Source organism: Venturia canescens, chromosome 10 (assembly GCF_019457755.1).
Source record: "Venturia canescens isolate UGA chromosome 10, ASM1945775v1, whole genome shotgun sequence".
Lineage (NCBI taxonomy): Eukaryota > Metazoa > Arthropoda > Insecta > Hymenoptera > Ichneumonidae > Venturia > Venturia canescens.
In genome coordinates, this window is record NC_057430.1 from 18,084,142 (window position 1) to 18,097,156 (window position 13,015).

Genomic DNA, 13,015 nt, shown 5'->3' on the forward strand with positions numbered 1-13,015 from the left:
TATTGAATAAGACGAATGTTTTTTTTTTGTTTTATCGTGGAACCGTACTTGTTATAACGATAGAGTGAAGTATAAAAATGTGATTATTAAAACCGATTTGTGGTGAATAAAAAAATGAAATGAATGTTTTCGAAACAATGGAAAAAAATGGACTAAAGTGCTCAAATTTTACTTTTGCTTTCTTTCGAACTCGACATTTGAATTACGATATTTTTTTCTTTGAACGATTTCGTATCGAATGACGTAAAATCAAGCTGATCAATCGCCCGAAAATATCAATCTAAGGAGCTCTATATAACTGAACAATCTTTTTCAATTTTAAACGACGCAATCATTTTCTGTAACATAACGCGGATAACTTACGGACTATTGGTATTGGAAAAAATTGGGAAAAGTCGAAGAGCCAAGTTCGTTCAGCCGGAAACTCTTATCGAAGAATTACATATCAAGGTTGTGCTGCTCCCTGGTGGAATTTTTGCACCGTTTCGGCGTATTTTTTCCTATTATGTATTCGCCGTTTCCAGGACGATAATGAATAGAGACATTCGTATCATTGAAAAATGTAAATAACTTTTTTGTAACCGTTTACAAAACAGACCATTGTCATTAATAGCTAAAGACGTAAATTTGTAACGTTTTTTTTCTAAAAGTAAGTACAAATACAGAGATTGCATTGGCGTGAAACTAAAAACCGACATGCTCGTTTCAATTCTTATCGAACGAATCAATGTAGTACATATAGAACACAGCACGATTAATAAATTTATGTACAAATATGTGCAATTTATGGATTATTGACCGGCGTGATGATTGTTGGTGTGAAACGCCGATGCGAGGATTTGCTGCATCTGTATTCTCACGTGTAGTTTCATATGTTCGGGTATTTGTCTTAGAGAAGGTAGCAACGAGAGCAAAAACATTTTATCGTAATCGTCGTCAGAGATGAAATCTCGGTTTTGGTTCGTTTGCGATGTGTTCAAAACATCCACTGGCATTTCCGTCTCGAAGGAGGCGATCGAGGCTTCGCAAACAGCCGATTCGTGTTGATAATGATCCCCACCGTGCTCGTCGTGCGATCCGAGCGCCACATCGGCCAGCGTGTACCCGTTGACTTCGGGCGTAGTGACGATCTCAATATCGTCCGTTATCAATATTTCGTTTTTCATTTGCTGGCTTTTCGAGTTTTTATTTCCTCTATTACCTCTGGAAAAAAAATGTATCTTCTCGAAATCCATGCGGTTGCCAAATTTCAAAACATTTTCTCGTCGGAAACTCCCGAAATGCTCGGATTAAAAATTCTTCTAAAGAGCTACATCCGAAGGAAAAGTCAAACAAAAGATTCGAGGGATGAGGTTCGTTCGAATAAGAAAAGCTTAATTTTCGGATCTCAGCCTGCACTGTTCGCAATATAACATTTTTTTCCCTCGCGCGCTTATCAAATCGAGTATCATCGAGTTATCGGGAATAAACGATGTGTAAGGAAATCCCTCATTACACATATCTGACGTTCAATTTCCAACCGAGTTTGACTATATGAGAAAAAAATATCCACACATTCGGTTACCGTTAACCTTTTGACATTCCCCTTTTGACGTTGTTGGATTCAAAACTTGCAAAATGTTTTCGTGTCGTCGGTGTCGTACAATACAGTGAAACAGTGACGGAAAGAATTTTGTTTGTTTTCCGAACATTGTTGGCAAAACCAAACCTATTCTCTTAGCCCATATCATTGTTGCGAGCAATACCGAACAGAAAAAGCGTTTTTTTCGCCAAACGATGACACGGCAAAAAATATATGTGATTATTGATTTTGTTTTCACGTCCCCCCCCCCCCCCCCATCCCACCTATCCGGATAACCGAACGGCGTCCGCTACTAACTAGTACGGTAGAGTGCGTCGAATTTTTCGTATCTCGGGTACGTGAGCATACGTTTCGTTTTTTTTTTCCGTCACAGAAATCGATGAATGTCATAAAAGTTTTCAAATGAAATATATAATGTATGAATATATTTTTTCATGTGGGATGAAAATTCAACTAACGCGTTCATATGCGACACCTGACGGTCAGTCAAAAAGTAGTGTAGCGTCGAACCCAAAGGCGAGTAGTCTATAGTTCCGCGATTCACTAGTGAAAAACGCCACCGATAGTGGGCGCGTAGTAAAAAGTATAGAGAATGCATAACCTCGAGCGAAATGTGAACTGGAAGCAATGTGTTTATTGTGATCGATCGATAAATAAAAAACTTTAAACCAGAACTTACCGTTTCTTGACGCTTGGCATGAGAAATAGAAGATGGCTGTAAAACGAGGATCGTTTGCGCTTTCTTCCACGTCCAGTTTTTTTCGTGGCCTTGACTTCCTTCATAAAATAGTCCCTAATATTTCGCCATTTGCTGCGCAAACTTTTCTCTGAAGCATCGCAACAAATGAAGGTTCCGATTAGCAGAACGGGTTATTTTTACCGGGCTTGTAGAGGACGGAGGAGTACGAAGAATAGAGATACGAAACGAGAAAAAGTTCAGGAGTGGCAAAAACGTGTCGTTTATATACCTTCGATCTTTCTTTCCTCGTCCGTCAAATGATTCCAGTCCGGTGTGACTGCTGTGCACACCTCGAACCAAGCGTTATTCCTGGCCGCCCGATCGACGTATTGTAAACAATTCACGTCGTATATAGCCGGGTGCTTTTTTACTTGACTGATGAAATGTTCCGTGTCAAACGTTGCGACCGCCATTTTAAGGATATTATAAAACGGAGATATTGAAAGCGAGGGAGAACGTGGGTTGTTTATTTCGTTGGTTACGTTATAACCTCTGGTAAATACTAGAGAAGCAAGTGTAGGGACGCGTAAACGTTATGAAACGCCAGTGAGCGTGGCACTGCGCGCGCGCTCTATGTGCGGAGAAAATCGTTGGCCGCGTCTCGTTCCGCGTCTCGCGTACACGTATTTTCGAGCGCCGTGAACAACGGGAACGCGCGGTATACGGGCTTTGCCTGAGTTTGCCGCTCTATGGGATGGCGGCATTGAGCGGCAGCAGCGGCAGCGCGAGGAGGGGTGCGGAATTTACGCACGCGAAAACAACGCGAAAAGCTGCCCGGCAACGTTACATTCCGGGCCAAGGAAGCTCGGATTTCGGGACTTGAACATATTTCGTTCGCTTCGCTCAGTGGGTGCAGACGCTTTTAAATATGTTCGAGCGGCGAAACACCCAAAACTCGTACATAAATCTCTCATGCGAGTGCTGCAAATTTTTCAATTTTTAGGTTAAGTTCGATGGATCAAAACCAAAACTATTGTTATCGACATCGGTTTTTCTCAGTTTCCCCGAGCCTTTACATCGGGTGTGTATACATAATCGCAGTGCTGTCGAGAAACGCAGCAGTCCAACGTCGAGAAGAACATTTGTCGTAGGAACGAGTTTTTTTTGCGTAGTACAACATTGGAATCTAGATTTAAAAAAAGGTTTACTTTTGATCGCCGTAAAACTACGGGAGGGCTCGCCGGGCCTGAACAGCCCGCAGGTCGCGAGAGATTCGCCGAAGCAAAAAAGTGGGAGAGTTGTGTGCGGGTCGTACGAGCGAGGACATTGCGTCAGGAACGTGCGACGCAGCGTCGCATTATCATTTTTATCTCATTGAAAATTTCTTCGTTCTCACAAATTTGAAGAACATATTCGGTCGAATACAAAAATCTTAATCGGATGAATAACGAATAAGTGTTTTCGTATCTTTAACGGGGATGAATGAAAGATTATTGAGAAAAAAGAATAAAAATTTATGCTCCGTGGCCCTGAAATTTCTAGGCGCAGGACTGAGAATCGATTCTGAGGCGCTGAAGCCTGAGCCGAATATATAAGCTAACAGGCGGTATCCTGCCCTTAGCGCTCATTCTATCCACGCACACATTCGACTTTGCGAGCTTGTGTGCTCTCATAAAATTTGATACAAATACATAGTAAGGAGCAGGAAATCATAAAATATATAACTATACATATACGCGCCGGGAGAAAAGAAACGTAGTGCGTCCCGGCGTCGTCGCCCACGTACGCTGTTGGCAAGTTACCGCCTCGTTTCAGTATTCGTCCAGCTCTAAGAACGAAAGGATCTGTCCGAGCGTCTATTAAAAACTGCCCCAACCCGGCTGATATTAACTCGACATATAAACCTAATAACATTATAAAAAAACAAATTCATAATGTCACTCGCTGAATTTTATGGAAAGAAATACAAGCTCGCGAGCAGCGATAAATTCGACGAGATGATGAAGGCTCTCGGTAAGTCAAATATACACTTTTTTTTCACATTTTCGGGAGACAGCGTGCATTTCGTGATTGAGCCGCGCGCGCGACGCCCCAAACGATCTCTTTGCACACCTGGCCCCTTCTGCGAAAGCACGCGATCTTTTCTAAACGCTTTGCTCGTCCACAATCGAATTTTTGGTACTCGATTGAACAATTAAATTTGTAAAAATTTCGAATTTGTCATTTTTGCGAGTACCATTCTTGCTGAAAAATCGTTTCAAAATCAAATTTTTTCAAACACCAATTCTCCGACTTTTTCTTTTGAATATTCCATTTTTTTTTCTTACTAGTCGGTTTTTCGAAGTGCCTGAATTAGCTTTTTTTCTTATATATAATTATCTAAAGAAATAAAGGACGATGATCGGCGTACGGATTTTTGATGACGTTTGTACACGGAAAAACTGATGCATTTGTATACGGTGATCGATGAAATGTCCAACAAATTGCACCACTCGTAATAATAATGCGCAGTGCGCAACGACGTCGTCGTGACAGTCGTAACGAGCGTTTCCGGGGCATAGTCGATAAAAACTCGGAACGTATATCGCCCCTTGAAATCGCACGAACGGTTACTTTTCCATCGATTTTTCGACTTGCGCGTAGCCGGTTTTATTTTTTCCAATTTGCTGAGCGGCTGACCTCAATAATAAATTAGCAAAATATTTGATTCTCGTTTTACAATTGTCAGAATTAATCGAAAGCATATTTCGATAATTTAGACATGTGTCGAACACATGTGGTCGTATCGAGAAAAATGTGCTCAATTAAAATAAGAACAGCAAAGTAAAAAAAAAATCGACAACTCGTTCGTGCAGCATTCCTGATGATTCTGCGTTTTCGTTGGGGGAAAAAAACTCGAGGATTGTACTGTAGCGTCGTAATACGAGCGGAGCCTGCGATAATAAGGCTTCTTCTGCTTCTTGATATTTGCTCGCACAATCACTTTTTAGCCGGTATAATGGGCCGTAAATTCGCACATAATATGATGACGAAGAGCTCGAAATAGCCGGTAGCTCATTGTAACGTTTAAATATAATTTATCACCGTGATTCGATTAATCAATTTATACAGAAAACCGAATGTGGAAATTGAGCACGTGGGGCGAGAATTTGCAAAATTATTGTGGAAGATGTCGCCACGTTGCCAGTTTCAGCAATTGTGAGAGTTTAGGATGTCGAAATTTTTGTGAATTTCACTCGTTTCTCCGCTCTCGCGATAAAGAAATAAAAAAGCTCGAGTCAAAATTTTTAGATGATGGATTGAAAAATACGAGACGATTTCGAAAAATGGTATGAATAACATTTTCAATTCGATTATTCGTTGCTATATGAATTCCCAGAAACGCGCTTGGTTTCCGTTCCATTAGGCGTTCTCGAGCTTCATAATATTGACAAAATTCTAAACGGCTATTGTTTAATGTCCGATGTGCTCGGGCCCACCGAACACCTTCTTTGCTCCCATTAATTTGCACATTTTCGCTAGAGTCGATGCGAGGCGGGTTCAAAGGCCAAAGGTCATTTTTTTCGCATTAAATATGCGCTGTAGATTTTTCTCTCTCTCTCTCTCTCTTTCCTTCTCGCTCTTTCGTATATTTCATAATTGTGGATGGCGGCCAATGTCCAACAAGTTTTCCCCACTCTGGAGTGAGGTGCATTAATAATCGGACGTTAATTATTGCCCGGGAATAAATAAGTTGCAAGGAGACTGCTCGAGTTCAGTGTATTTCAACGCGACGATAGCGACCGAGCGAGTTCATTGAGACAGTAAAATCTTAATCTATCGCGTTAATTGAAAAATTGAAAAAAATTGCTTGTTCCGCTAATTTATGAGTCTGAGAAACGCAATGGCGAGTGCGATGGCGAGCTTTTTAGGAAAGCATTATAAGCTGGCGAGTAGTGATAAATTCGATGAAGCTATGAAGGCTCTAGGTGAGTGCGAGCAATAACGCTCGGCATTCCTCAATTCCAAATAAACGAAAGAAAAAAAAAAAAAAGAAAAAAAAGTTGATCATTTATTTGATTTTGAAATCAGGCGTTGGTCTGGTGACCCGGAAAATGGGAGCGAGTGTGAGTCCCACGGTCGAGCTGACGGAAAACGACGGTGTCTACACCTTGAAAACCCTCAGCACCTTTAAAAATTCCGAAATTAAATTCAAACTCGGTGAAGAATTCGACGAGGAGACGCCCGACGGCCGCACAGTAAAGAGCACCGTCACCATTGACGGCAACAAAATGATTCACGTGCAAAAGGGCGACAAGGAGACGCTGATCGAGCGAGAATACGGTCCCACGGAAATGAAGGCTGTAAGTATTCATTTGACAAGCCCTCGTTTACACGAGTTCAATTCATATCGTTTGTCCCTCATCTCCGTCATCAATTTTACTTAATCATATTAAGATGATTTACGATCCTTTTATCACCCTAATTTTATAATTAAATTTTAATCGTCATTTATATAACTTACATTCGATATCGTAATCATTCCGATTTTCCCAGTACTCTATATGAATGAGCAAAAAAATGTTGGTTCAATTTCTAAAAACTCAACGAACCCAGGATGATTTTAACATGGCAGATTTAATTATCAACTGCCAAAAGACGCAACGACTGTTGGTCAGCTTCTTAGCGCAGGAATATCTCGAGCGATCCCACGTACTTTTAGACTACCCACGTACACACACGTTTACGTGTCTAACAAGCCATACAATCGCGAGTGATTGCTCAAACGTACCGCCAATTACGAGTACCTCGGTGTTGGATTCAATTCCCCGACGTGTGTGGCGAGATCAAATTCAAAGCGAGCCATAATCCAACTACAAAATATTATTTCTTCATTTATCCGCACACGAGATTTCGATCGAACGATTTTTCAAAAATATCTCTATACTTGTGACCTCATTTTTTTCGTAGAACGTGGAATAATTATTTTACCCAAAGGAAATTCGTAAACGATATTTTCCGACACGATTTTTTTGTACAAAAGTATAAAGCTAAAATACTTTTTGTTTTGCTCATTATGCCTGGCCTTGAATTAGTCGAATCTTTGCATCTAATTATTTAGAGAATATGAAGAAAAACAAAGTTTTCTTGCATTCATGTGCGAGCACGTATGATGGATAATACATTGCATTGTGAATTTATAAAAAAATGTGTATCATTTCAGACGATGAAAGTCGACGACATCGTCTGCACCAGGATTTACAAGCTGCAAGAATAAACACGTTCCGAACGTTCACGAGGAATAAAATCTCCCACGAAGCTATCTTCATGAACACGCACACTTTATTATCTTTATAAACTACTGAAAGTCCACCCCAGTTACACTATATAATTTCAAGGATTCCTAATGACAATTGAAACCGCTCGATCTAATCGGGCTACGATATATCAACACTTTTCACGCAACGTCGATCGTTATTCGTGTCCTCAAAGAGAATAACTATTCTTTTTCTATGTTTGACGAATAAATACTTTGATAAAAATTGTTGTCATTTATTTGTTCATACCCAACTTCAAATAAATCGTAATTCAATTTATGTGTTTCAAATTAACATTCTTCCGGCTAACGAGAAAGTACAAGAGTAAAAACGTTGTTCATCTTATGAAAATCTGGTCATTTGAATATAATTTCTTTTCCATACTTCTCAATTCTTGCCTGATCTGGAATCCCAATTTTTCGATTTTCAAAATTCGGCGCCTGGAGCGCTCACCTGAACTAAAATCTGGACGCATGCGCGCAAACGTTGGTTCTCAAAAAGGGCAAAGAGCGACGCTGCGATCGCGAGCATGTTGGAGAGTTAAAAAGTTAAAAATATATCACGATATCACGTCCTCGGCAAACATAACCTTAGCCAGTGTAAAGTTTGAGGTTATTTGGGCCGGTGCCTGTCACGAGCAGAGCTCGATTTCCAAAGGACTACCTCACAACAATAAAGCAATAAATAAAACAAATCCACGTCATGGCGGACGAGGAGAACGAGCTGGACCGGCCTGTGATTGTGTTTGGGCGAGACCTTCGAAAAATTCCGTGCGCCAGAGACAGTTTGCTATACGGTATCGGGAGCGGTTTAGGCGGTGGATTGATAGTCTTTATGTTGACGAGCAAACCTCGATACGCGGCTCACAGTATGATGGGAATATTCAGCTGCGTTACCCTGAGTTGGTTCGTCGTGTGTCGTCACAGATGGGCAACTCAAAAATTCAACATGGGCCAGATCTTTTCGGCTACGAGGGATCAACTGCGAGATGACCATCCTGTTAAAACTGGTGAAAAAGAAAAGGACATTGAATTAGTCAATGTCTAGAGATCCAGTCTCAGGCTTGTTCATTTCTAAAAAAACAAAAAGAAAGAAAGAACGAACAACTCAACAAATCTACCGTAGTTTAATTGTACAAATTATGCTCTTGTTAAGACTAAAAAAAATGTTGTGACAAAGTAATTAAAAATCCTTGTATCAAGGAATCTTTCAAGTGTCAAGTTTAATCCATTTCAATTGTTGGTTCATCCTAATCAACAACACCGGTAACCCGACTAAGTACGGTGGCTCTTTGGCATCTGGCAAATGTTGAAATTTCACTCAAAACTTGAATATTAAGTCAGCCGCAATTGATGGCAAGAGCTCAAAGACATTGCGCTCTTATACAAATAAGAGATTTCAGTGAATACATGGAATTGTGATGTAATAAAAAAAATGAAGTCAAATGACAAGGTTTTTTTTTCCTTACCCGATACAGAGTGTATACTGTTTACTATTTTTATGGTTGTAAAATCAAATTCTATTTGAAATGAAATGATACAGAAAAACATTGCCCGCATAAAAAAAGGAGGGAGATAGAGGTTTTTTAGGACATATATATCAATGGAGAATGGTTTAATCTTCTCTATACGAATAATCGGAACAATCTTTTGCCCTGGGAAAATGAAAATGAGAGAAGCTCGAGCGGTCGCGGATGGGTTAGAGGCTGAGAAAAAAATGGTCGTTAAATGATAATAGCTATTCAAAACCGGTACTGGGACCTGAATCGTAAAACGATGACGTGCGTGATTTTATCCTTTCGAGGCGTAGTAACTCCTGAACAACAGGATTTCATCTGGTTGTTCATTCCGGAATCAGGACCTCGGGACGATCCGAACACAGTTAACGGGCTGTACGGAAACTTAATTCTGTTTCTCCGCGTTCCGAGCCCGTTCTAGAGCAGTAACGGCAATTTTTTTGGTTATTTTTAGTCGTTTTTTTTATTTTAATTTATTTTTAATGGATACTTCGCGTCACAATAAAAACTTTGTTTACTTACAGTTCACGGCGTCATAAGCGATAGCGGGGTAGCGGGAATTGATGTCATACTGGCGCCTGGCGCCCCCATGGCAAACTTACGTGCGACCTACACCAACGGCGTTCGAGTTCTAAACTTTTTTGTTTACACCTCAATTCGATTCGTCGAGCGACGAGCGTATCTCGCAATCAATTTCGTTGTGACTAGTTTTTATTCTGTTTTTCTTTCCTCGAAAAAGTGTGAATTTTCATAATGAATTGGTGATGAATTAGGATAGAAAAATGGTTCGAAGGACGGTAAAACTCGATCGATTTTCGGGCTGTCGGCGGCGCCACAAAATTTCTCCCGATCCGCAAGGTTGTTTTTTCATCGTTTTTTTTCACTTTCACCGTACATTTACGTTGTTAAATTGAAACTCGAGCTGTCGACGCGGATTATCTTCGAGGCCTGTTCCTCCAATGGCGCAACAATAGCCAAATTGTCGTAATTACACCGATTTGTATTGAAAAACGTGAGATAATAGAAACTTTCGATTTTACGAGTTGAAAAAAGGAGAGAAGCGCTTGAGCCGAGGGCCTTTATATTGGCCGCGTACCAAGATTTCGGCTCCCTCGTTTGTCATATATTCCCCGTAAACATAATGATCGTCCGTTTTCCCCACGTTTCTTTAGACCGCGCAGCGCTTTTCGACTCGGTTTGCGTCATTTTTTCGACAAGTATAATAATAATAATATACACATATATAATTGATAATGAATAATAATCGGCGATGTACGGACGATTACCCAAGGATTGGAACTCGAACGCGTTGGATAAAAAATGTCGATAAGATACTTTTCCTCGCAGAAGCGCGTAAATATTCATCAAAATTTATACAGACCTTTTTTCTTTCTCGCCGTTATCCGCGAGAGGTTATTTTTTTCCAACGGTCTTGCGAACAACGTCACCGAGAGGGTCGATGAATGAATAATTTAATAAAGATCACAAAACTCAAACCGTTATTCGTAAAAATCAGTGTTTGTTGATGCAGAAGATACTGCGCAAGGTGACTCAAGGAGACTGCGCAAGGAGTTTGGTAATGTGAATTCAAAGATGGAACAAATGTTGTAACGATTCGACGATTTCGATCTTCTTTTCTGCGTTATACACGCACGAACTACGAAATTGCCTGCATATTTTAAACCCGCGTGGCCTATTTTCCATAGAGAAAGAAACTGTATTTTAAAAAATAAAGGAAGGAAAAAAACGTATTACTCAATCGCGATTACGTATAAATATTCAAATCGTCACGAAATAAATTCGATGCTCCAGCGGGCGTAAAGTGACTCCTAATGAGAATCAAATGGGAAAATGGTAGCCATAACTATTCAATAAATAAATGCATAAATCGAAATATATAATCGTATAGGGCGCAGTTTACTGCCCGACAGCTCGGCGATCGCAAATCTACGATCTTATATAGTCTCGTCGTTCCATAACATCCGTGAATTCATCAAGAAAATTACATAAATCAACTCGGCCGTATAAAAAATCAACGAAAATCGAAATCGTTACATAAAAAATAATCGTCGAGCCATTAAAAGAAACATGAAAGTACCGATTAATGGCTTTTTTTTTTCTCTACGCTTTTTAGACTCGGTCGAACGAGTAAAAAAATTGACGATGATCCACTTCCCTGAGCAGGACACGAAGATAAACGAGGCATCGTTTCCTTGGCGTTAGCGGCGCGCAAGCATGCTGCTGCTTCGATTCGAGAGATACCGAAAAAATAGCGGGATCTCATCGCGAGAGAAGGCACGGGCGGCGGGGGCAGGGGATTATTAAACGGATGTGAAAAAATGGACATGAGACGTAGTAAATATGGGCGCGCGTATAACCTTGGGCGACCTTGAAGTTTCTCGAGATGTTTCAACCTCGGATAATAGCCGAATAATGAAGGCGCGCGCAGTCTCGTTGCTCTCGGATGCGTAGTGTGTTTTTAACATCTCTCGTCGTCGTTTCAAGTGGTAAATGTCACGGGAAGCGTTGTGTATATAGAAGAAGCTTGGTAAGAGGGCAATATGCTGCTGCTGCTGCTGCGTTTCGAAATAAAAATTCATCGTACGCTCATCGAAAATCGAGACGTCGAAAAAAAAAATAAATTGTGAGAAAAATAAAGACATCTCGGTGACGCGGCGAGTAAGCGCCGCGTATGACGTCAACGTCATCGATTAAAATTCCTCTTGTCATTATTCTCGCGGGTGCATTCTCGAAATGGCCGAATCTTTCTGTTTGTCCCATCGACCTTAGCAGGCGATGCGCCAAAACAAAAGGGGAAAAAAGGCTTAAGCCTCGCTGTCGATCGCGGCGCTGCGAATCTCCCGCGAGAATGAAAAAAGTTGTTTAAAAAGTTGAATAATCGCCTTTTGAGAAGATTTTTGAAATATTATCAAAGCAATATATCGATGCCACGGGGCTCTCCTCGCGTTATTGGTGCGATTAATTATAATTTACGGCCCTCTCGCCCAGATACCGATATTTTTTCTCCCACAGCGCGCGCGCTCCATTGATCCACTTTCTATGATGTTTTTGAGCGACGACTCTTCAAAAGAGCAATCTTGGACCTTTTTTAAGACTCGGCGCAAGATAAAACGCGCCCGCATACGTCAAAAAAGGACGTTCCTATACGCGTCTAAGGATATATATATGCTGCTTTCAAGACTCACTTTCTTTTCCAAATCGTAATTAGCGTTGGCCAATCCTCGAAACGTATAACGTGTGTCGTGAGTTAACGAATTTTTCACGCCCTGCTCCTCCTCGCCTCGTAAACATTCCTTTTTTTTCTCGACAATATTTCTCTCGCCCGCGAATGTCTCCTCTGCTATTATTGTTCTCGCAGATAGTTTACGATCATCAAAAATGGCAAGAAGAGCCTCTGTATATAAAAAAATACAAGCAAGGAATAAAGGAACGGCTGACTTCGTCGAGGTGGTCGATAATAATTCGTCGCGGTGAGAAACATCTCTATATACACGAGAGATTTGACGAAAAATTTTCATTCCGGATTCCTTGACCCCTTTGGGTTCGTACGAATATCGTCGTTTTTTCTTGGCGAAAAAGTCAAACCGACATTGGACTCGGCGCATCGATTTTGCCATTTTAAAAAATACGAAGGTATGTCGCGCGCTCTCTCTCTCTCTCAGCACGGAGATAACCGCGCGAAATGGTTGCTTTCTTTCGAAGAGTCGCCGCGCGGTGCGAACGAGGTTATTTCGCGCGCGGCGGCCGGGGCGATCATATAACGCGATATGATGAAAAATAAGATTGAAATGGAAGACTTTTTCACGGGGGTTTCGCGCCCACCGGAAAGTGGAGTTTTAAAAGAATCTCCGAATAAGGAAGCAGGAGAATGACGGGGCGCATTCGCGGCGCACGAGAGGTGCAATGGTGCAAGCCGCGAG

The 13,015-nt window shown here is 41.0% G+C and overlaps 3 protein-coding genes across 4 annotated transcripts; 2 read left to right on the forward strand and 1 right to left on the reverse strand.

Moving 5' to 3' along the window:
• Nucleotides 1-548: 548 nt before the first annotated feature.
• LOC122417034 (uncharacterized) lies at nt 549-2,970 on the reverse strand. Its single transcript, XM_043430262.1, has 3 exons — nt 2,551-2,970; nt 2,262-2,409; nt 549-1,203 (listed from the first exon to the last, which is right to left on the reverse strand). Exons 1-3 carry the CDS (start codon nt 2,732-2,734, stop codon nt 792-794), a joined length of 744 nt encoding a protein of 247 aa, XP_043286197.1. The 5' UTR covers nt 2,735-2,970; the 3' UTR covers nt 549-791.
• A 1,050-nt stretch (nt 2,971-4,020) lies between these two features.
• LOC122417035 (fatty acid-binding protein, muscle-like) lies at nt 4,021-7,783 on the forward strand. 2 transcript variants are annotated; one of them, XM_043430264.1, is made up of 3 exons: nt 4,021-4,274; nt 6,333-6,604; nt 7,465-7,783. In XM_043430264.1, exons 1-3 carry the CDS (start codon nt 4,196-4,198, stop codon nt 7,516-7,518), a joined length of 405 nt encoding a protein of 134 aa, XP_043286199.1. In that variant the 5' UTR covers nt 4,021-4,195; the 3' UTR covers nt 7,519-7,783. The 2 variants fall into 2 exon arrangements, with proteins under 2 accessions (XP_043286199.1, XP_043286198.1); XM_043430263.1 differs by lacking the exon at nt 4,021-4,274 and adding an exon at nt 6,001-6,229.
• A 477-nt stretch (nt 7,784-8,260) lies between these two features.
• On the forward strand, nt 8,261-8,605 carry l(3)87Df (lethal (3) 87Df). The gene has a single exon (XM_043429856.1). The coding sequence runs from the start codon at nt 8,261-8,263 to the stop codon at nt 8,603-8,605; it is 345 nt and encodes a 114-aa protein (XP_043285791.1).
• Nucleotides 8,606-13,015: the final 4,410 nt, after the last annotated feature.